General features: G+C 51.1%; 1 protein-coding gene across 5 annotated transcripts in view; it reads right to left on the minus strand.

The window, feature by feature from the left end:
- Positions 1-23,368, minus strand: part of DOCK1 (dedicator of cytokinesis 1) — a 526,777-nt gene extending 503,409 nt beyond the window's left edge. For all 5 annotated transcript variants that reach the window (XM_067709064.1, XM_067709065.1, XM_067709063.1 and 2 more), the window contains exon 1: positions 23,210-23,368. In XM_067709064.1, the coding sequence (XP_067565165.1) occupies positions 23,210-23,255 (46 nt within the window). In that variant the 5' untranslated portion in view covers positions 23,256-23,368. The remainder of the gene's footprint in view (positions 1-23,209) is intronic.
- Between the last annotated feature and the right edge of the window lie 439 nt (positions 23,369-23,807).

Genomic DNA, 23,807 nt, shown 5'->3' on the forward strand with positions numbered 1-23,807 from the left:
TCACAGAAGGTGAGGGTCTGCCACACAGCCACCATAGTAGTGTGCGTGTCACACTCAAGGTCACGACCAAGATCTGCACTGTCACACAAAGGCATCCCTCTGACTTCCAACTTGGACGATGGAAGGGCAAACGGTAAGGCAAGTACCACACTGTTTGGTTTTGAGTTTGGGGGCAATGAGAAACTAAATTTTGGGAGTTCCCTGGTGGCCAAGTGGTTAGGATTCCGGGCTTTCACTACTATGGTTCAATCCCTGGTCAGAGAACTGAGATCCACAAGCCATGCGGTGCGGCCACTAAAAAAACACTACATTTTATTTTGACTAAAAGATCATGGATCGTGCTGTATATACAATCTGGGCTTATATGTAATTAATGCCACAGTGTTAAGAGTAAATAAAATGACTTCAGATTCACGCATCTGAAGACTGCCGGAGAACCCACATCCTGGGTGGGAGTTCAAGTTGCTTCACAAAAAACGTCCGCCCCCTTTGACAGAATATTGACGACCTCCAAGGGAAACACGATGATGAGCACGTCATCATTTATAGCTGGATTAAAATCACCACATTTCCCTGCACGCCTGCCCTGGTCTCCCGGGATGCAAAGCATCCCGGGAGCGAGGGCTGCCTCTTCCATCCCTTTGATCCCCAGCCCTAGGCCAGCGCCAGGATGTGCAGCCCTCAGCTAATGCCAGGGAAGCTAATGCAATCCCAGAAGTTCAAAGATCTTCACAGAATCATCACATATTCTTCAATCACTGAAATATTTCACTTAAAAGAGGCAGGAAGCAACACTGCTCCACAGGGCCCCGAGATACCAGGCGGGTGGTGGCCTGGGCCCCCCACCTTCCCTGCCCGTCCGACAAGGCAAAAGATGAATGTTTAAAGGAGGACACCATCGCCCCGGAGGCTTGGCACTCCTTACGGGAACCGCTTCACCCAGCATTATCACATCAGCCATGAGATGCTGCAGGTGCCGGCCTCTATCACATCACAGCACCCACCTGGACCACTTTTATCACCTACATGTTTCCCTCCAAATAAAGTCACATTTCCATCTCAACATACCTGCAAGAGCCACAGATCGCAACACCTGCCCCCTCCCCGACCCAGAATCTGTCCCAACTGTGGGAAGTGGACACCAGCAGACCAGTGCCTCGCACACGGGTAGCCCCGTGGAGGTCGGCCCATCCATCAGTGCCCCTGGCACCTGAGCGGGCCACCACTCCTCCAGCTGTCCAAAGCCAATGTCCTTGCTGTCCTCCACCAGCCACCCCATGCCTGCAGGCTCCCTCGATACCTACCCAATCAACCCATGGCAAATGGTCCGAAGGACAGATGTTAGATACACCAGGGGAGAAAGCGGGCGCCCTCCATGAATCAGCAATGACATTGTGAGTCGACCTCTGTGTGACCTCGCTCTGGGTCACCTGCTGTTAAAAACCCTCCCCCAGGACCAGCAGTAACTGAAGCGAATCTCAGAAGGAAGGGACTCAGGGCTCTTCTAGTTCAATCCCGCTGGGCCTTCCTGAGTCACCAAGGTGTGCACACGCCCATGGGTGGTTCGTGGTCCTCCAGGGGACATTCTGCCCCTTATCCCCGCTCTGGGCCCTTCAACCTGCATCGCCGGGCCTTGCATTTCCCCGGTGCCACCAGACCAGGTCCCACCCACTCCGCTGCAGGACGGGCTTGCATCCACCACACATCCCCACATCTTCCCTCCTACAAACCTCCAGCTGCGCTTGTCCAGGACAGCCTGGAACGCTGTGCGTTTTGCTTTTCTAGCAGTCCTGACACGCTGCTGGCTGAGATGCTTGAACAAGTCTCTGGGTCTCCTCAGGAGGCCGCTTTTGAAGGCCTCACTCTGCCCTCTTGCAGCTCGTCCGCCAATTTGTGTCCCTGAGCCTAAGACTCCACAGTTAGCCTGGCAGAGGCTCCCTTGATGTCCTTGGGCCTGTGATCCGAAACAATCAAGACCTCTCTGAATATGGATTCTGCCGTTCAGCTCTGACTATCTGCAACCTTCTAGAATCCAACGGGCAGGAGCTCCAGAGGATTACCTTCTGCCCATCACTACTCTAAAATGATCATTCCAGCCCTAAGAATATGCCCACACTTCCACTCCATCCTGTTAACAAAAGATTTAATGCTGCGACTTCACTGGTGGCGCAGCGGTTAAGAATCCGCCTGCCAATGCAGGGGACACGGGTTCGAGCCCTGGTCCGGAAAGATCCCACATGCCGCGGAGCAACTAAGCCCGTGCGCCACAACCACTGAGCTTGTGCTCTAGAGCCCGTGAGCCACAACTACTGAAGCCCGTGTGCCTAGAGCCCACGCTCCACAACAAAAGAAGCCACCACAATGAGAAGCCCACACACCGCAATGAAGAGTAGCCCCCGCTCGCCGCAACTAGAGGAAGCCTGCGCGCAGCAACGAAGACCCAACACAGCCAAAAATAAATAAAATAATTAGTTTAAAAAAGAAATACCATTTTAAAAAAAGAAAAGAAAAGACTTAATGCCTTTTTAACATCTGACTATCTCTTGTTGCCTTTCTAATGCCTTCCAGAAAGGCGCCTGGAGCCCACACCAGGCACCACTTAAAGCGCTTTCCATCCTTCTTTCCCTGAATCCCACACCAGGAAAAAGACAGGGTCCAGGTGCACCAACTGCTCATAGATGAAAACACTGCAGCTCTTGCAGATGCGAGCTGTGTCCTACACCAGCCTGGATGCAGGCGCTCTGCGCTGTAGCCCCGCCCCCTCCAGGCTGGCTTCCATAAAGAACCAGAGAAAACCCGGAAAGCTGACCGCCCCATCCAACACGTGAGGTCCTCCGGAGATGGAAGACCCCCTCACCCCCAAGGTCAGGGGCTTGTCCTTCCAGCTCCATCCATGTCTCTCCAAGTCGGAGCCCATGAGAGGCTTCCCATGAAAAAACACTGCTGTCCTTCCCGTCCACGGTCATCTGGGAATAGACTGTCCAGACCGTATTCCTGAGGAGCTCCAATCCTCAGAAAGGGACTGGACATATCAGAGACTTTATCAGTTCATGCCTGGCTCCCCTTGGAAGCTGTAGAAATCCCTTTCTTAGAAGCCCTGGCTGGCTTTTCAAGGGGGTCTGATCTCTGAGATAGAGGGCAATGATCTGCCCACCTCCCCAGGCTGTTTGAAGCTCCCCAGTCTCACCTAAGTGAGATCCAAACAGTGTTCCCCACCATGGGTTCCCCAAACTTCTAGGAGCTGTAACTGTCAGCCCAGCAAGGCAAGAGTTAGAGAAGCTCAGCTTTAGCAGATGGAAGCTTCCAGCAGGTATCCAGATGGAGGAACTCTGTCCACACTCTATCGCCCAGGCCTGTCCCGAGACAGCATTAGGAGAGCGCGGCATGGGCGTGTCCTCCCAGGGCGTCAGCACTCACCCAGGTTTGTGGTCTTCTGTTACCTCCCTAATAACCTTCTGGAAATGGGGTTTCTACTAACCTGGAAACCGATCTGATCAAGGTTATTATATCTGTTTGATCGGTTTATTTTGAAACATTCATAATTAGTAGCTGTGGTGGGTTAAATTTTGTCCCCCCAAAAGTTATATTCAAATATCGAATCCCCAGTCCCTGGGAAAATGACCTTCTTTGGAAATAGGATCTTTGCAGATGTAATTAATTTGAGATGAGGTCAGACTGAATTAGGGTTTTCTACTGTGCTTACAAGAAAAGGGAATTGTGGACAGAGACTCAGGGAAACACAGACAGAGCACCATGTGAAGACAGAGGCAGAGACTGGAGTGACGCTGCCACAAGCCAAGGACACCAAGGACTGCCAGACGCTAGCAGAGAAGCAAAAGGCCGATTCCCCCTCTGCGCCTCCAGAAGGAACCCACCCTGCCAACCCCTTGATTTGAGACTTCTGGCCTCCAGAACTGTGAGAAAATATATTCAGTTATTTTAAGCTACCCAGCTTGTTACAGCACCTTATGATGGCAGCCCTACGGAACCAATACGATAGCTGTCATCCATCAGTCATGCTCACCGCCTGGCAGGCACTGTCCGTGTACTTCACACCCCTTAGCTCACAACATCCTCACCATGGCCCTAGGATGCAGCTTCCTAACCACACCGTGTGGAGAGATGAAGAAACGGAGGCGTGTAACTCACCCATGGTTACTCAGCTGGAACGCGGTAAAGATGGGCGAGGACCCAAGTCCAACTTCCCTGCACAGGCACTATCCCCTGTCCCTCTGCCAGTCCTCCTCCTAACACCCGGCCCTGCTGTACCTGAGAGACACCTGCTTCTTATCAGAAGTGCACACACGTCAGTGACACACCCAACCAGTCTAAGCATGGGTCTGCAGGCTGAGATCCCGTACTGCCCTCGCCCTTCTTCCAAGTAATCTTCCCCCATGAAATGTTGGGAGCCACCTCCAACCCCACCTTGCCCTGGATGTCAGAGCTGCTGCCTCCTGAAGTACCAGACAGAGCAGGGGGTCCCGGGCGACCCTACACATTACGGCTCCAGCAAAACACAGGGACCTCGCTCAGCAGGCTGTGTGTGTGGTTAACAAGCCCAAGAGAACCCCTCACTCCAAAGCTGACCCCTGACCCTGTCCAGGACTCCGTGCTGCCGGCATCTTTACTGCTCAGCCAGCGTTTGCCATTATGTCCAAGAATCTTGCAACTAATTTAAACACAGAATTACCATATGGTCCGGCAATTCCACTCCTCGGTCGGTACCGAAAAGAACTGGAAACAGGCGTTCCAACAAATACTCATCCCTGAGTGTTCATGGCATCGTTATTCACAATACCCAAAAGGTGGAAATGACCCAGATATCCCTCAACAGATGAGTGGAGAAACAAATCATGGTAATAGATACGTATAATGAGATACTCTTCAGCCACAGAACGCAATGAAGCATTGACACACGCTACAAGGTGGATGAACCTCGAAAGCATTATGTCAAGCCCAAAAAGCCAGACAAACGAGGTCACATGTTGTATGATCCGGAACAGGTAAATCCACAGAGACAGAACACAGATTGAGTGGCTGCCAGGGCCTCAGAGGACGAGGGAAGCAGGAGAAACAGCTTAATGGGTGAGGGCTTCTACTCTGGAAAGATGTAAATGTTTTGAACCTAGATGCAGGACGTTGCACAAGGCTGTCAGTGTAGTAATGCCACTGAACCGTTCACCGTATCATGCCTAATGGTTCATTACGTGGATCTCACCCCCAGCACGTCACTTTTCTTGTAAATCCTGCCACTGATTCATAAACTGACAACTGTGCCATACGTGCTGCCCTGCCGGCCTCCCCACTCCGCCCGCCCCCGCGGCTTGCAGGACCAAGTTCCCACCCCCTAACCTGGCTTGCAAGCCCTTGGCCCGGCCCCTGTCCTCTCTCCCCCACACCCCATGCTGCAGCCCAGGCAGAACCGCCCACAGGCTCCCCGCCACCGGGTGCTCCCTCTGTGCTTCCCTTCCCAACCTCAGCATCCTTGAGGCGCACCAGGAGTCCTCAGTGAAGCTTCGCAGACAGCCTACCGCCCACAACCAAGCACCAGACCCCTTCAAGGCCAAGGGCAAACACTTTGCATCCCCATCGCTGTAACTGTCACCCTAGACTCTTGAGAGCAACTCTAATAAATAACAGCATGACCTGGGTGTCGACTTCTAATCCATGCCAACACTAGGGTAGCAACTGCTATTACCCCCAGTTTATAGGGGAGCAAATTCACCCTCCACGGCACGGAAGGTAAGGTAAATTCTAAAAATTACCCAATCAGCAAGGCGGATAGCCAGAATTCACCCCCAGCTCGGTCCAACTGCAAACGGTCCCTTACCCCTCTGGGATTCAGCCCAACAACCATCCAGCCCATAACAGGACCTGACAACGAGCTGCAGAATCAATTCTGACGCAAATAAACTTGCATGGATTTTCATCTGTGCCTGACAGACCTATACATGGCTGCAAACCTAGTTCCTTCCACCTTCCCTGTGGTCCTTCCGGACAGAGACGCCACCCTCAAACGAGACATATGAAAATGCTTCCAGAGATTAAATGCTTACAGCCAAGCTTCCGAAGGTGACCTGATTAGATACTTAACCATAACACCAGTCTAGACTCAACAGATCAAACCCTCTGGCTCAGGGCAATCGTGGCTCTGTGGCAACTGTGCAAAATAACGCTTATAAACGGAAGAAAGGAAGCCCGTTTCTCCTGAGTTTCTAGTAAATTGGGGGTTGGAGACTTAATTATGCCAGACTAATTTACAAGTCAGGCAGCAGGTTCTGCAGAGGCCCCGGGGGGCAGAGCCCGGCCATCCGCCCGGGACACAGCTCTGGCAATGGATCATGGCTGAAAGCCAGGGAAAGGGGTCCAATGCTCCCCCTCCCTTCCTTAGCCTCCTTCCTTCCACCTGGGGCTTGGAGACCATCACCTCACTCTGTTTTAAATTCTGAATCCAGGGAATGTCCTCACTCTGTTCATGTTTTATTCTTTCAGCCTCTCCAACAAGCCACTCAGCCCAACGCCAAAGCTCGGACATGTAGTTCCCTCTGCTGAGACCACGTGTCCCGTCTCTTCCCCTGGGTACCTGCTGGAGGCCCTGGGTCTATAGAAATGATACTTGCTCCTGCCAGCATTCCCAGGCTGTCCGGTCCCTGGGTAGGGGTCCCCCACCTGCACAGTAGGCGCCCTCACCCTTAGAGAGCGCTCACTCCGAGCATCGTAACCACCCGGTCCCATGTCCGCCTTTCCCACTAGATGGTGGGCAACCCGAGGGTGGGCAACGCGAGGGCAAACACTACGTTTGCCTTGTACTTCAATGAGTCCCCACCACCTAGAAGCGTGTCTTCCATGGAAACTCTGACTCAACGTCTACCTATAATGAGGAAGCAATGAATGAAGGAATTCAGATGGTCTCTCTGGAGGGAAAGAAAGAGATCACCTCTCAGATGCCAACTAAAGAGCCAGCTGCCAACCAGAAGAACTTTCCATGCACATTTCAGTGCCTTCACCCTTGGGAGGGATGGTAGTTTATTAAGCATTTTCTATTCGCCTCAAGTTCTGCCCAAGAAACTCCACATCACATCCAAATTGAAAGAAAAAAGCAAATGAAAGAGAGAGCAAAAACCTACAAACAGTATCACACATTTGCACATCAGTCACCACCTTAGTCTCCAGACAATCTTCTAAAAAGATGATGCAAAATATACCGGGACACAAGGTCTCTGACCATCAGCTTCCTCACTGAATGGAGACCAGAAACTCCCTTTCACCTGTTTCTCAAATGCATCTCTGCCCTAATCCTCTGTATTAGGGCCACTATAACAAAGTACTGCAAACCTCGTGGCTGATGACAATAGAAATTTATTCTTTCACTGTTTTGGAGTGCAAGAGTCCAAAATCAAGGAATGGGGAGGGCTGTGCTCCCCTCCGAAGCCTTGATGGGAGGGTGCTCCCTTGCAGCCTCTAGCTCCCGGTAGCCCCAGGCGTTCCGTGGTGCCCCTTGGCTACTGGCAGCTCAACTCCAATTTCTGCCTCTGTCCTCACGTCGTCTCTCCCGGGTCTCCCTCTTCTTCTAAGGACCAGTCATCTTGAATAAAAGGCCAACTCTAATCCAGGATGACCTCATCTTACCTAATAAGATAATTGTATCTCCAACTACCCTATTTCCAAATAAAATCACGGTCTGAGGCAATAGGGGTTGGGGGGGGGACACAATTTAACCCACAACATCCTCCACCTTCCATCCTAGAATGTGGATTAAAGGATCCAAGCACGATACTGCAAGTATCAGGAACTGTGTTTTCCTCAAGTTAATATGTAAATATATGCAAATATTTTTGTGAAAATGTTGTTTTTCAAAGTTTAATTTTTTTTCTTTTGTCTACTTTTCCTGGATATCTAAATTCAGACTGAAGCTTGCAAATAGTTTAGAACGGAGAACAAACATCAAGTAATATACGTGGAAATCCGATGCTTCTACTTAATAGCTCTGTAATCTTTAATCTTTTCTTTTTTTTTTTTTTTAAACAGAAGACTAAAGTATACTAAACAGAGGTGGCTTTGTCACCAGGGGTCCATTTTCAGACTTATGTGGTGCTGAGGATGGTGTTCCCAAGTACTAAGTGATTAGCGAGTGCTAAGCATTTGACACTTAGCCTGTCACTCCTCTCCACAATCATCGGAAGTGGGTACTATTATTATCCCCACTTTACAGATGTGCAAACTGAGGCTCAGAGAGGTTAAGTAACCGAATACATGCCAAGTGCCTCCCCCATGGGCTCGATTTCGGGGACGGAAGAATCTCATTGTTACCTAGTTCAACCGCCCAGCCTACACACACACACACACACACACACACACACACACACACACACACACACACACACACACACACACACACACACACACACACACACACACACACACACACACACACACACACACACACACACACCAGACACAATCCACATCACATCCCTGCCGAGAGAGAGCCCCTCTGGGAGGTTTTCCATTTTCCTAGTCCTGCGTGGTAGGATTCTAACAGCTACAGGCACAGGGCCTCCCTGACGGCTCCCCCAGAGGGCGCCCAGCCTGGTCAGACACAGGGCAGTCACATCAGCACTGGCCAGGCCCCCAATCCTCGGAAGGCCTTCACGCTCCCAGGGCTGCCACTGGTCACCAATGACTTTTTAACCTTTGACTTAAAATTGCCACAGAGGTGGAGGGGTGCAGGAGGGGGACTGGAGGAAGGCGGTCCAAAGGTACAGACTTCCAGCTATAAGATAAATAAGTACCAGGGATGGAATGTACAACGTGGGGAATATAATTCGCACTGTGTATGTGATACCTGAAAGTGGCTGAGAGTAACTCCTAAGAGTTCTCATCACCAGGAAATTTTATTTTATTTTCTTTAATGTTGTATCTATACGACATGTCGGGTGTTCACTAAACTTACTGTGATAATCATTTCACGATGTCTGTAAGTCAGATCATTACGCTGTACACCTGACACTTATACAGCGCTGCATGTCAGCTATATCTTAATAAAGCTTGAAAAATAACTAAATGAATAAACAGATAGACTGATTAATTAAATAACTAATTAAACTGCCACAGTATTGATTCCAGTCACGGAGCTCCCCGCTGATGTCACGGGACAGCTCCTCTGATAAGGCCGGTACTCCAGAGCAAGGTCAGCCATCCCCTCCAGCTCCTGGGCTCTCCGCGACTTCTGTGATAAAGATGGCGCTCGTTTCAATCACCAGAAGTGGCAGTTTAAGAAAATCTCATTCCATTGTTAAGAGTGATCTGTACTAAGGGGTAGTGTGTGGGAGGCGGGGGGGGGGGGGGGGGGATAAATTAGGAATTTGGAATTAACAGATACACGATACTACATATAAAATAAATGATAAGGACCTACTGTATAGCACAGGGAACTATACTCAATATCTTGTAATAACCTATAATGGAAAAGAATCTGAAAAAGAATAAATATATTCTTTTATATATTCTTTGTTTTTTAAGAATCAATTTTATTGGGCTTCCCTGGTGGCGCAGTGGTTAAGAATCCGCCCGCCAATGCAGGAGACACGGGTTCGAGCCCTGGTCTGGGAAGATCCCACATGCCGCGGTGCAACTAAGCCCGTGCGCCACAACTACTGAGCCTGTGCTCTAGAGCCCGCGAGCCACAACTACTGAAGCCTGCGCAGCTAGAGCCCGTGCTCTGCAACAAGAGAAGTCACCGCGATGAGAAGCCTGTGCACCACAATGAAGAGTAGCCCCTGCTCACCGCATCCAGAGAAAAGCCCGTGTGCAGCAACGAAGACACAACACAGCCAAAAATAAAATAAATTTTAAAAAAAAGAAAAGCCAAGTGATTCAAAAAAAAAAAGAATCAATTTTATTTACTTATTTATTTTTCGTTGCCTTGGGTCTTCATTGCTGCATGTGGGTTTTCTCTAGTTGCAGCAAGCAGGGGCTACTCTTCATTGCGGCGCACAGGCTTCTCATCACGGTGGCTTCCCTTGTTGCGGAGCACGGGCTCCAGGAATGCAGGCTCAGTAGTTGTGACTCGCGGGCTCTAGAGCGCAGGCTCAGTAGTTGTGGCGCACAGGCTTAGTTGTTCCACGGCATGTGGGATCTTCCCGGACCAGGGCTCGAACCCGTGTCCCCTGCACTGGCAGGAGGATTCTTAACCACTGCGCCACCAGGGAAGTCCCATATATATTCTATATATATATTTATATATATTATATATATATACTTTATATATTATATATATATAAACTAAATCACTGTGCTGTACACCTGAAACTAACACAACATTTTAAATCAACTATACTTCAATTAAAAAAAAAGTCATCTCTACTTGAACTTTTGGGTATTCCCTCCACTTGTCATCTCAGAAAAGGAAGAAATTGGAAGCATCCCTGCTCTAGAAGGGTCCCTGAAAGGTTTTCTAATAACATCACTTCGTTTGGTCTCTCCTGCCCTTCGAGGTTTTCGGTTGTCCATATGGGTGCAGCTATGACACACATACTCTGCCACGTGTTTATGTTCAGAAATGTACCCATGAATCCCCTGAGTGGTAAGAAAAGGTAAGAAGAAGAGTAAAGTGGAGAAGCTGGACCAGGTAATGCCAGGATTTCAGCCAGCTTTGTGTGTGTGTGTGTGTGTGTGTGTGTGTGTGTGTGGTTGTGTGCGCGCGCACATAATTAAAAGTATTTTAGAGCATAAGCTGAGGGCAGACGGCCCACTGCCCAGCAAGGTGGGCTGTATGAAACAAGAAGTGTTCATAAAAAAATGAAAACAAGATTCAACAGCACCATCCCATTTCTTCCAGCTGTGATGCAATGCCAGCCACGAGAGGAATCATTATTAAGTCAGTGACAAAGGCGGGAAGCCCAATGAAAATTTTATAAGCTGGTCCAAAACTTGTTGTAGGCTGACACATTCAAAGCACGTTTGCAAAGCCGCTGCACGTATTTGCAGGTAAGCGGCAGACTTTGTTAGGTGAATAAAAATATCGACTTCAAAAATGTAAGTAACTACTGCTATACTATTTATGCCATGATTATTAAAACTCTGTCCTTAAGAAACACTTTTATCCACTACTTTATTCCCAGGCACTTAGATTCTTCACTCTGAAGGCTCATTCCACGTTAATCCCACCTTTAAGTGCCTGCCTATAAATCACAGCGGTCGAAGAGGGAAATTGTACAAATGTTTTCGAGCCCTTGACCACACGTGGTCCCCACTGGTAACTACTGGTCAGGTGAAAACTGTAAAATGGAGGTTTTATTTTCTGTTCAACTGGAGGCAACACACGGTTGAAGAGGCAGGAATCCTACAGAATTGGATTTCTGTTGCATCACTGGTTTTAACCTTTCCCTCAAGGTTCCCTGCCCCTCCCCTACTCCCAGCACTTCCGAGGCCTCTTGTGTTCATTAAAGCTCTAAGGGGGCCTGCCACAGAGGGTCCCAGCCGAGCTCTACCCTCACAGCCCTGGTCCTTCAATTAGAAAACCAAGACAATGTTGCCCTTTTGGCTTTAAGAGTCTAGCAATTACTATATATAACATAGATATAATCAGGACTTCCCTGGCGGTCCAGTGGTTAAGACTCCACGCTCCCACTGCAGGGGGTGCAGGTTCGATCCTGGGTTGGGGAACTAAGATCCCGCGTGCGGGGCAGGGAGGCCAAAATAAATTAATCAATGAATTAACTAATTAAATAAAAATAAAATAGAGAACCAACAAGGACCTACTGCATGGCACAGGGAACTACACTCAATATTTTGTAATAACCTAGATACACACACTCACAGCTTTCAAATTAGCTCCTGATACTTTGCCGAGATGAACTCTAGCTGTCCCTTCACCTTCACTCAACAAGATGTGCGAGGGACCACACAGGTGCAGGGAACAGAGGAAGGAACACAACTCAGCCCTTGTCCCCAGGGGCCCTCTGTCCAGCAGGGGACATGAAGGAGGAATCCACCAACGGCGCCCACAGACAGAAGCATGTTGTGGAACTGCAGAGAGCAGCCTGCAGAAGGGCCCCTCGTGCAGCCCAGGTGAATCAAGGAAGACTGGCCAGTTGACTTCCTACACTGTTGGTGGGGATGTAAATGGAAAAGAGTATGGAGGTTCCTCAAAAAACTGAAAAGAGAGTTGCCACATAATCCAGGAATCCCACTTCCGGGCACGTATCCGACGAAAATTCTAACTTGAAAAGATCCATGCACCCCAATGTTCACAGCAGCATGATTTACAATAGCCAAGACATGGAAACAACCTAAGTGTCCACTGACAGACGAATGAATAAAGAAGATGTGGTCTGTATATACGATGGAATACTACTCAGCCGTAAAAAGGAATGAAATAGTGCCATTTGCAGCAACACAGATGGAGATTATCATATTAAGGGAAGTCAGTCAGATAGAGAAAGACAGTATCATATGATATCACCTACATGTGGACTCCAAAATATGACGCAAATGAACTTATTGACAAAACAGAAACAGACTCACGGGCACAGAGAACAGGCTTGTGGTTGCCAAGGGGGAGGGGAGGTGGGGAAGGGATGGACTGGCTGTTCGGGATTATCATATATAGAATGGATAAACAACAAGGTCCTACTGTATAGCAGTATACGGTATACTGAACTATATTCAATATCCTAGGATAAACTATAATGGAAAAGAATATGAAGAAGAATGTATATAGGTATAACTGAATCACTTTGATGTACAGCAGAAGTTAACACAACGCTGTAAATCAACTACACTGTGGGACTTGCCTGGCGGTCCACTGCAGGGGGCACGTGTTTGATCCCTGGTCAGGGAACTAAAATCCCACACGCCTCGTGGTGTGGCCAAACCAAAACAAAACAAAACAACTACACTTCAATAAAATAAATTAAAAAAAAAAAAAAGAAAGGTTTACAAGTTGAGCTGAGCCTGGAAAAGCTTGACAGATGGAAGATAAACGAAGGGCATTTCCAGGCAGGCAGAAGAGCACGCACAAAGGCACTGTGGCACCGCCAGAACACACAGGGGAGGATGTGCCAGAACTTCAGTATGGAAACACCACCAGACGTCGGTGAGGTCAACCAAAGGAAGCTCTCTTCCCTGTTATACGTGGGAGTCCCCAGTAGGGGTTCCCGTCCCCAACTCTCCCTCGCCCTGGCCTCTCCAGGCTGATCCTCAAAGCAATACCCCCCAAGAACCATCTGAAGAAACTTGGCAGCCTGGTCACAGCGCCTGGAGGACCAAAACGCATTCTTGCCTTTGAAAAATGGGCAGTAGAACACACATGATGTTGTTAGAAGGACTTGAAAATTAATCTTGTGAAGTTAATAGAAGCACATCAATTTGGAAGAAAAATAACCACATTTCTCTCCTGCTAAATCATTATTTGCCCCTGGTTAAGCCAATTATGTTCAAGAAAATAAGTTATTATTTGGGGGGGGGGGAAATGGAGTCTTGATAAGTGCCTTTATTCCAGCAAATAAAACTCCAAGAGCGAATGCCGGACCTCCCGTATTTATGAAGGTCTGTGGGCAGCCTGAATGATATTTCTTAGACAGAATGTTGGGGATGGACCATAATTCCCCTGGTAATCTGTGCATTTTTCCCAGGACATGACCTCAAAACTGCTGTTTGTCTCTCAGAAAGAAGAAACATAGCTGTCTCCTGAACATCCTTAGACAGCCCAGGTGCCCCGCTAACCCCTCCACCAACCCCCTTAGGCTTCCTCCTCCAAGCCCTCTTGCCCAAAGCACACCCCTCGGGAAACAAGTCCTGCAGGTTTCTAACTTTTCCTCCCAAATATGCGGCAAAGACTTTGCTTCTAACAACACAGTCACAATACTACAGTAAACAACTACAGAGTGCTGACTAGGAGTTGGGGGTGACGCCCAGCACTTTATTGACACCAGTGGGAGCCACCTGGCCCCCAGGGGGACAGGTGGCAATGTCTGGACCTATTTTGGGTTGTCACCGCTGAAGGGAGGGGATTGCTAGTGGGATCTAGTGGATGGAGGTCAGGGACGCTGCCAAGCACCCCGCAGTACACAGGGCTGCCCCCCAAGACCAAAATACATCCAACCCAGAACGCCGCTAGTACACAGGTCGAGAAAACCTGCTTTACATGAATTCGCCCATTTAGCCCTTGAGCAACTCTGTGAGGCAGAAACTACTGTCATCCATGGTCGACAAGTGAGTAAACTGGGGCAGACGGGCTTCAGAGCCCCAGGGGCATCCCGACCCAGCACTATGGTCCTAGACCGGGCAGCCTCCACTCAAAGGACCTTCTTTGCAGGGATGTCGCTGAATATTGGAGGGACGAGGCACTGAGCCTTAGACAGGTTCCCTCCCCCATATTCAGGCCAGCTGCTCCGGACCCCTTGCTGGGCACCACTGCTCTATCAGCCAAATCTGTACGGGACTCTGGCTGATGAAATTAAGAAGGGAAACCAGAGTGCTGTGAGATCTGGGGGAGGCTGGCCTCTGGTCTCCTCAATTCTGACTCCCTGACCCCGGGGCCCGCTTGCCCCCTCCCCACGCTCTCTCCACCACTCCCCTCCCTTGTCCCTCAAGACTCCCAGGCCCTGGGGACTGAGGACCATTCTCCCTGGGGCCTCAGCCCTCACACAACCCTGTCCCGCAGCCCGAGGTTGGCAACACGGGGACGGTCAATTCCGGAAGGGCTCGGCAGCCCAGCAATGCCGGGGGTGGGGAATGAGCCGGATGTGGCACAGATCCTATGGAGCTGAGGCAGGAAATTGCAGACCGTGACCTGGGACCAGCCAGTCAGCCGGTGGGACAGGAGTGCAGTAGGAAAGGAGGCCAAGAAGGCCGGGAGGGGCGTTTTCAAGGATGCCCTTGCCAAGGAGGCGGCAGCACCACGGTCTCCGGAGTCTGATCAGAGACCTCGAGCGCTGGGATGGAGGACACACTCTCAGAAGACAAACTGAACGTGAAAAAGGAACCGAACAGATCCACATGCCTGCAAACCCCAAAGTTCCGAACGCCGCAGAGTTCTGAGTAATTCACTGAATGGCAAAAATCCAGCGGAGATGAGACATGGGGTGTCTCTGGATCCTCGAGGTCTAGGAACAAAGCTGTCAAGTAAACAGGAAGGTGGGGGGGGCGAGGGAGGGAGGGAGGAAGGGGTTGTCTGAAGGCACCATTTTCTTCTATGGCTAATTCCCTGTGGTTGAGGACCACTGTGCTCATCCCTGAAGCTGGGACACAATTACGCCATCACTCCATCGCTCCTCCTCTCTACCTACATGCAGGTTCAACTGCCCAGGTGAGCAGCTCACTCAGAATGCTCATCTGCCCACGATGCCAGTCCATCACCAGACAACTTGTCTGTAACAAATAAAATACAAATTAGCAAACTTTAGGAAAAGGAAAGCTCACGAGGCCACAATGCCCTCTTCCAATTAAAAGTCAAGAAAACCATCACCAGAAATTGCGTATTTTCTCTATAGGAAGTTAACACCCACACAGTAAGCGAATCCGAGCGGTACTTTTTCTGGCGGCAAGCTCTCCCGCACACGTGATCCCTGTAGCTCCTTGCGGGCAGCTGAGAGGTGAGCACAGGCTCTGGGACTCTCCCAGGGCCCCGTGCAGGTCCTGAGGTTGGGGAGGTCAGTAAGGTGGCACAAAGTGCTGCACCCAGGCCTGGACTCCAGGCCTTCTGACTCCTGGTCCAGCGCTCTTTAAAATCCCACGCCATCAAATCCCCGCACATCACTTGAAGTTACTGCAGTTCTGACTGATTTACCCTTACAGCCTTTTTCAGTGCCTGCTTGGTCATAAAGACAAGCGCTATTTCAGAAAATGAAGGTTCGTTCATTGCAGCGCTAGCCACAATAGCCAAGACATGGAAGCAACCTAAAGGTCCGTCGACAGATGAATGGATAAAGAAGGGGTGGTACATATATGCAATGGAATACTACTCAGCCATAAAAAAGAATGAAATAATGCCATTTGCAGCAACATGGATGGACCTAGAGATTATCATACTAAGTGAAATAAGTCAGACAGAAAAAGACACATATGTTATCACTTATATATGGAATCCAAAAAATGATACAAATGAACTTCTTTACAAAACAGAAACAGACTCACAGACATAGGAAACAAACTTATGTTTGCCAAAGGGGAAAAGGGGGCAGGGGGTGGATAAACTAGGAGCTTGGGATTAGCAGATTCAAACTATTATATATATAACAGGTAAGTAGCAAGTACCTACTGTATAGCACAGGGAACTATATTCAACACCTTGTAATAAACTATAATGGAAAAGAATCTGAAAAAGAATATATCTTTATTTCTATAAATATATTATATATATTAACTGAATCACTTTGCTGTACACCTGAAACTAACACAACATTGTAAATCAACTGTACTTCAATTATTAAAAAAAAAAAGGAAATGAAGACTCCATTCTAACAAAGGCTAACGCTTAGAAGCAGACACAGTTCTCACTAGCAGGCTTTAGTAACCATCTTCTGAGGTCAAAAGAATTCAACAGACCCAGGAACGGGGTCTGGGGTGCTGCACACATTTTAGGGTGGTGAGAACAGGAACTGCCTACAAATAGGAAGATGACCGATTTAGAGAGCTCTCCTTGTGCTCAACGGTCCACTCCCCTGACCCCAGCAGCCGTCCGGATTAAGTACACAGCAAAGAACATCCTGAAATCTACGGGACATAAGTAGTGGAATACACCTCAAAGAAAAAGGCGGCATCTGTCCCCATTCACAACTCTTCACATCTCTGTAGGGGTCTGGCCATCTGTTCCGCCAAAGGATTCTCAGGGACTAAAAGGTATGAGATCTTACAACCCCCTTGCTCAATGCCCATGTTGCTAACCGCTCCATCACAGCTCTTGCTGATCAACGGAAAACACTCGGAGGAGCTCCACATCAGCCTCCTGCAGGGCACACAGCAAGACTACATTTCTGGGTCCCACACGCTGGCCAGGGACGGAGCTCTAAACAAAAGAATGCGACCAGAAGGATGGTACCACCTCCAGCCCTGGCAGGGAAGAAATCTCCTGTGAACTAGCCTTCATCTCTTTCTTCCCCCACCCCCAAATTAAAAGGCAAGGAGCCCAAGATCCTGCCAGGGGGCAGAGCCACAGGATAGAAGACACCCTGGTCCCTGAATGACCTGATGGAACAGAGCTCCCGGCCCGCTCCCCACCAGCCACGTGGTCTGCGATGTGAAGGAAAAAGGAATGTTCGTTGTATGAAGCCAGCGAAACGGTGGGCTGTTTGTTTACAGCAGCTAGGCAACCCTAATTCAGGACGGAAATCACAACAGTTACATTTATACCTGAAAGTATACCTAGTAGCCACGTAAGTTAAACAAAATCAGCAAGATGGCATAGAAATTGTGTATCACACTCTTGAGGAAAGGCAGCAGCAACTGTAAACAGCAAACAGGCCAGGATAAAGGCTGAATAGTTTTTGATGAGGGCCTCCCTGGTGGCGCAGTGGCTGGGAGTTCGCCTGCCGATGCAGGGGACAAGAGCAAATGTCGACTAGGATGCGGAGAAACTGGATCTCTCTCTCTCTCTCTCTCTCTCTCTCTCTCTCTCTCTCTCTCTCTCTCTCACACACACACACACACACACACACACACACACACACACACACACACACACACACACACACACACGGCTGGTGGGAACATAAAATGGCACAGCCGCTCGGGAAAAGTTTGGGAGTTTCTTAAAAAGCCAAACTACCTTTCCATTCAACAACCGCATTCCTAGGCAGTTATCCCGCAAGATGAAGACTTCCATTCACACAAAGACCTGTGCGTCAATGTTCACAGCAGCTTTACTAGTAACAGCCAAAACCCAGACATCCTTCAAACCATGGATACGCACAGCAACCTGATGACTCTCCCGAGAATTATGTTCAGCAAGAAAAGGCAATCCAACAAGGTTACATACCGCAAGATCCCATTCATGGAACGTTCTTGAAATTACAAAATTACAGAAACAGAGAACAGATTCATGGTTGCCAGGGAGGATGCGGAAGGGCAGAGGGAGGTGGGTTTGGCAACAAAAGGGCAGGAGGGGTCCTTGGGATGATGGAAATGCTCTGGATCTTCTTCAATGTCAATATCCGGGTTCTGATACCGTGTGTTGCAGTTTTGCAAGATATAACCTTGGGGAAAAATTGTAGTGGGTACACAGGGTCTCTCTGTACTATTTCTTACAACTGTTGGGTCTGTAATTATCTGAAAACCCAAAGTGAATGAAGAAAAAAAGGGAGAGTAAGGAGGGAACGAAGGAAAGAACAAGGGGGAAAGGGAAGAAGGAAGAAGGGAAGAAGGAAGAAGGGAAGAAAGAGAAAAAGAGAGGAGAGACAGAGAGATGGCAGGTGCCCTCGGGCACTGTGGCTCCTCAGCTGTACCCAGCACAGGACTCACAACTGCCTGTTTCTTTCTCCGTGTCTGCACCACCTGCATCCTCAGAGGTCACAAGAGAACAAGAGAAAGAACTATTCACACCCGCTAAGACAATCCTGATAAGACGTCTGATATTCTGGGCCAACACTGGCACTACAATAAATTTAAAATTTTTATAGTGTTTCCAAAGTAAAATCAGGTTTGTAGAAATATAATATGCCTTAATTTCATTTTTCTGCAACTCCAGTGAATGAAAATGTCTGCATTTCTATTTACTTGCAAGCAAATCAAATTTTTCTTCCCCCAAAGTAGCAGCTTGCTTGCTACTCTAAGCAACAAAGAGCATCTCTCAGCAACTCTCACGCTCCCAAATTTACTGGATATTACACCATTCCTAGCAATTATCATCGCGCAGGGCTAATCTGAATACACACGTCACAATCCCTAACACCAAGCAAAATGTCACATCCCCCTAATATGGGGGCAAAACACACCATTAAGACAACAAGTTTGGAAGAGAAGCATCCCTCCAGCCACCATGACTGTCAAATCCAAACAGGAAATCACTTGTCACTACATTTCTAAACTGCGCTTTATTAAATAAAAAATTACTAAAAGCACCGCTCCATGGCGTACCTGGCTTATCGCAAACGCTGATCTCAGGGCTTTGCGCTCTGAGGACATTATCTCAGTGAATCCCCACCGGTCTTTGCAGTAGGCAGGCTTGGGTCCACTTTCCAGATGAGGAAACTGAGGCTAAGAAAGCAGGAATAACTTGCTCAAGGACCACATAACAATTAAGAGCCAGAAGTTAAAGATGTCTCGGTGCCAGTGCCCACATCCCCTTTTTGAGGTTTGCCTGGAGTGGAGAGTGAAGGGCACGCTGAAGTCACTGGTGTTCGTTCAATCTGCCTCTAGCAAAGCTAAAGGGTGGAAAGAGAACCGTAGTCTTGCCCAGCTGCTCTCCACACCACCTCCATTCCTGTTCTATTGCTGCCATAACAAATCATCACACCCTTGGCAGTGGAAAACCACCTGCATTCATTATCTTACTGTGCTCCACGTCAGACACCCAGTGGCTCTGGGTCTCAAAGTAAAGGTGCTGGCCGGCTGCGCTCCACGGGATACTCTAGGATGAATGTTTCCAGGCTTATTCAGGGGTGCTGGCAGAATCCAGCTATAATTGCAGGATTGAGGTCCCCATTTCCCTGCTGGCTGTCAGCTGGGGCCAACCTCAGCTCCCTGAGGCCTCTGCCTGGTAGCAAGTGGACCTCGACATCTTCCAGCCAGCATCCGGGCATGGAACCCTCCCAGGCTCGGAATCGCTCTGACTCCACTTCTGCCGAATCTCTCTTGTGCGAGCAAACAGAGAAAGTCCGCTGCTTTGGGGGCCCACGTGGCTAACCCGGGACCAGCTCTGCACCTCAGGGTTCACAGCCATGATCTCATCTGTCAAGTCCCTTCTGCCGTGTCACACACCACATTCACGCATCCTGGACACTTGGGGGGCCGTTATTCTGCCTTCCATGCCGTCACTGAGACGTGAGCACGCCAGCCTCGGATGTGACGGCTGCATCTTTTCACCTCATCTGAAGAACAGGAGCCCCATGAACACAGTTTTACTGGTGTTGGGACGTTTTGACTCTGCCTAGTTGGGGGATGATGGGAAAGTTCATCTCGTCCAACCCCTCAGTGTGACAGCTAGGTCGAAGTTCACGTCCATGTTAATAAGCCAGGTCTGTAAAAACTGACCCACCAAACTCAAGCCCAAGGGGAGAAATTAACAGGCTGGTCCCCATGAATGCGGAGGGGGGGGGCCACCAGGGTTTCCTGCCTTTGCTGAGCAAGCAACAGATCAGCTGTTTACTCCTTTCCGGATTCCACAAAGTAAATAAATAACTGAAGTGTCTCATTTACAAACAACGCTTCTAACAGATTCTAAGTACTTGCAAACAATGAGCTGTGATTCATGTTTCCAAATGAGATAGAGTTTTACCATTTTCTCTCCCCTCGTGATTCATTCAGGGGCCAAGTCACTGGCCGGTTGGAAGCCTGGCCGCCCACAGACCCACCAGGGCCCATCTAGGGAAACACAGTCCTGTTGTGAGGCTCCCCCCAAAAAACGCTGTGGTTGGTAAAGGGGATTTCCAGTAATTTTCCCTTCGGCAGAAAGAGGAATTAAACTCGTGGAAATGAATCTCTACATCCAACACTTACATCTTCCTAGCCAGCCCACTCCCTGAGAACCAGCGGGATCCTCCCCAGGCAAACTCCCAGACACGAGGGCAGCCTGACTCAAGTGTCCTCGGCTTCCCCTGCCCCAAATCGGGAACTCTAGGAGCTCTACGCCTGCGCGCCCTCCCCGACAGGGGGTCCAGTTATTTAAAGTTCCTCCTGCTGCTGAAAGAGTTGTGCAGTCTCGTCCTCTCCACCTGGTGAAACTAGGCAGGACGACCCCCTCCCATCTCCCCTGCCTGACCGCCACTCACATCCTTCCCAGAACTGGTTCCAAAACCTCCAGGATACTCTTCTTCTCTGGAAACTTTTCAACTTGGAGTTTTCCTAAAACCAAAGTATTAGCCAAAGGTGTGATGTTAGAAGGCACTGCCGTGAGTGCTAGCAAAGCTTCTGGAAGGCATATGACTTACCGTGGGAAGGACACAACCACGTTCGTCCCCACAGCTGCCTCCCCAGTGGGGAGACCCTGCTTGTGGGTCTCTACTTGTGAATGTTCCCTTTGCTCATGAGACACAAGTCACTTCACAGGTATGGACACCTCCAGCGTTCTCACTGACACCATCCAGGTCACCCTGGGAGCCAAGGGTATCAAAGCGACCTTAAAGAGAGGTCCCTCACCCATCTCCTGGTGAGCACAGAGGGGTGACCATGAACTCTAGAGCCACCACCAGGGTTCACTTTCAGGATGGAGCACTTACTAGTGGCGCTAGTCTGTCCTTTGCCTCTGAGAAGTGGGAGGGACAGCAGTCCCCACCACACAGGACTGAGAGGGCAAGTCCTGAGCAGGAGTGCTGGGCTCTGCTGCCCCCGCCTGGCCCCCTCCTCTCCCCAGGGCTCCAGCTTCTCTTCCATCTCTAAGCACTGCGTTCCCTGAGGGCCTGCCCTCAGCCCTCCCCTCACACACAGCATCCCAGCAGGCTCACTGCAGCCCAGACCCCCCCCCAATGCTACCCCACACCCGAAGTTGATCCAGCAGGAATCTCCACACCCAAACCTCCCTCATCCAATGTGGATCGATGAGGACCTTTCTATCGGGGCTGAAACCACCTGAATGGGCACAGGACGCTGCTTACAAACTCAGCTGCACTCGGAAGCCCAGCTCTGCTGCTGGCCTTTGTAGATGTGCCTGAGCCCCGGAGGCCGCATCTCTAAAACAGGGGAGGGAAGGGGATTCAGCCAAGGTGGTTTTGAAGTAGCGCCACCTGTGCAACAAGCCCCTGCGGGCCCAGAGGGGACCTAGAACCGTCCCAATGTCCAGGCCAGCTCCACTCTACGTCCCTGGCATCTAGCAGAAGCATCACAGAAAGAAAAGAGAGAGCCCTGGGACCAGAACCGCCCAGGCTTCCCCAAAGTGGGAGGGCCGAACCACACCAGCAGCGGGAGTGGGCTGCTCCCCGCAAAGGCTCAGGGTCGGGAGGGGAGAGCGGGGAGGGCGGGACGGGCCGCAGGGTCTGGAACCCCAGGAGGGCACCACCTGGCTTCGGAGGGGAGGCCAAGGCTACAAAAGGCCTTCCAAGTCAGGCAGAGTGCAGCCTGGCTGAAGAGGTGGTCAAGGACGCCTTTGGATCGCGGAGCAGGAGCAAAGAGGGACTGAAGCCAACTGGGAAGCCGTGCGGAGGGGGAGACCAGCCGCGGGCCCAGACAGAGCCTCCGGTGCGCAAGTTAAGAGAAGGCAAGCACCCACAGGCCTCCGCAGTCCAGGCTACCAACCCCCGCCAGGAGGGCGGCAGGGCGCACGGGGCCTGGGGGGCTGCTTGCTTTGCCATTAAGGAGAGCCTCCGACTCTGGAATGTGTACTTGGTCCGAAACGTCAACTTGCAGCCGACCCTCCCTACTCCCCCCAGGAAGCGACAAAGAACAGCGGAGCCAAAACAGGTCCCGCCCTTCGCAACCCGCTCCCGGCCCCGGGGACCCCGGAGCGCTCGGCCGCTGGTCTCCGAGGGTCCCGCGCCGTCCAGGGCAGGACCACCGAGCGGCAGGCGGCGCGATCGCCCAGCCCCGGTCGCACACGCCACCTCCCACCGGGGGAGAGCACAGTTCTTCGCTCTGGCCGCTGCAACTTGAAACTGTCCGCCCGGAGCCGCAGACACTAAGCACAACTTCATCCGAAAAGCAAAAAGGCGCGGCCGAACAATGCCGCCGGGGCCTCCCGGCCCGGCCCGGCCCAGCTGGGGTCGAGGCGTCGGGGGCAGCCCCGGGGGCTGGAAGGCTCCGCCGCCTGGGTGCCCGCCCGAGAGCTGGATGTCGGAGGGGACACCCTCGGGAAGTGACACAAGCCTCCCCCCACCCCCGCGTGTCCCCGGCCCAGCTCGCGCGGGCTCCGGAGCGGGCGCGGGAACAGCGTGCGCCCGGGGTCCGAGTGGGCAGTGCCCGCAGACGGACCCTCAGGCGGGCAGGGCGGGGACGCGGGTTCCCGGCCTCCGCGGCCCCTCCGCGTCCCGCCCGCGCCGCCCGGGCCGCCGGCAACAGGCTCCCGGGCGCCCCCGCCCCGCCCCGCCGGCCCGGAGCGCGGCGCGCGGGAGGTGCTCACCCACGCCGTATTTCTCCTCCCGCTTGGTGGGCACCCAGCGCGTCATGCCGCCGCCCGCGTCCCGGCGCCCAGGCCGCCGCCGCCGCTCCGCCAGGAAACTCCGCGCCTAGGCCGCCATTTTCCATTCCTTTCGAGCCGCGACAGGATGGGGTGGAAAAAGTTTGCGGCGGAGGCGGTGTCATGTGGGGCGGGGCGGGCGGAGCGTCGCGGGCCGGATGGGAAAGGCCGGGAGCGCCGGCGGGAGGCGGGACGGCGGCGGGCGGGGGGCCGTGGCCCACGACCCCACCCCCCGAGGAGCAGCCCCGCAGGGGCGTCGTCTCCCCCTTGTCCACGGAGCCCTCCCGGGGGCTGGATCTCATACACCCCTCTCAGAGGGGTGCGCCCTGCCCGGCAGGTGGGCAGGGGGATTCTTGGCAATTTGTGAGGCTTGTGGCTTGCAACAGCCCCTGGTTAGACTGGCGCGCGGTGATGTGATGTCCCCAACTCAGTTTCCGCCTTGGGGGGAGAGGCCTGGAGCTGAGCAAACCCGCAGGTTCCCTGGGAGGAGCATTCCCAGAGCACGTGGTTCATTCATTCATTTGACAACCATTAACTGAGC

The sequence above is a fragment of the Pseudorca crassidens genome, chromosome 16 (genome assembly GCF_039906515.1).
Source record: "Pseudorca crassidens isolate mPseCra1 chromosome 16, mPseCra1.hap1, whole genome shotgun sequence".
NCBI classification, from domain to species: domain Eukaryota; kingdom Metazoa; phylum Chordata; class Mammalia; order Artiodactyla; family Delphinidae; genus Pseudorca; species Pseudorca crassidens.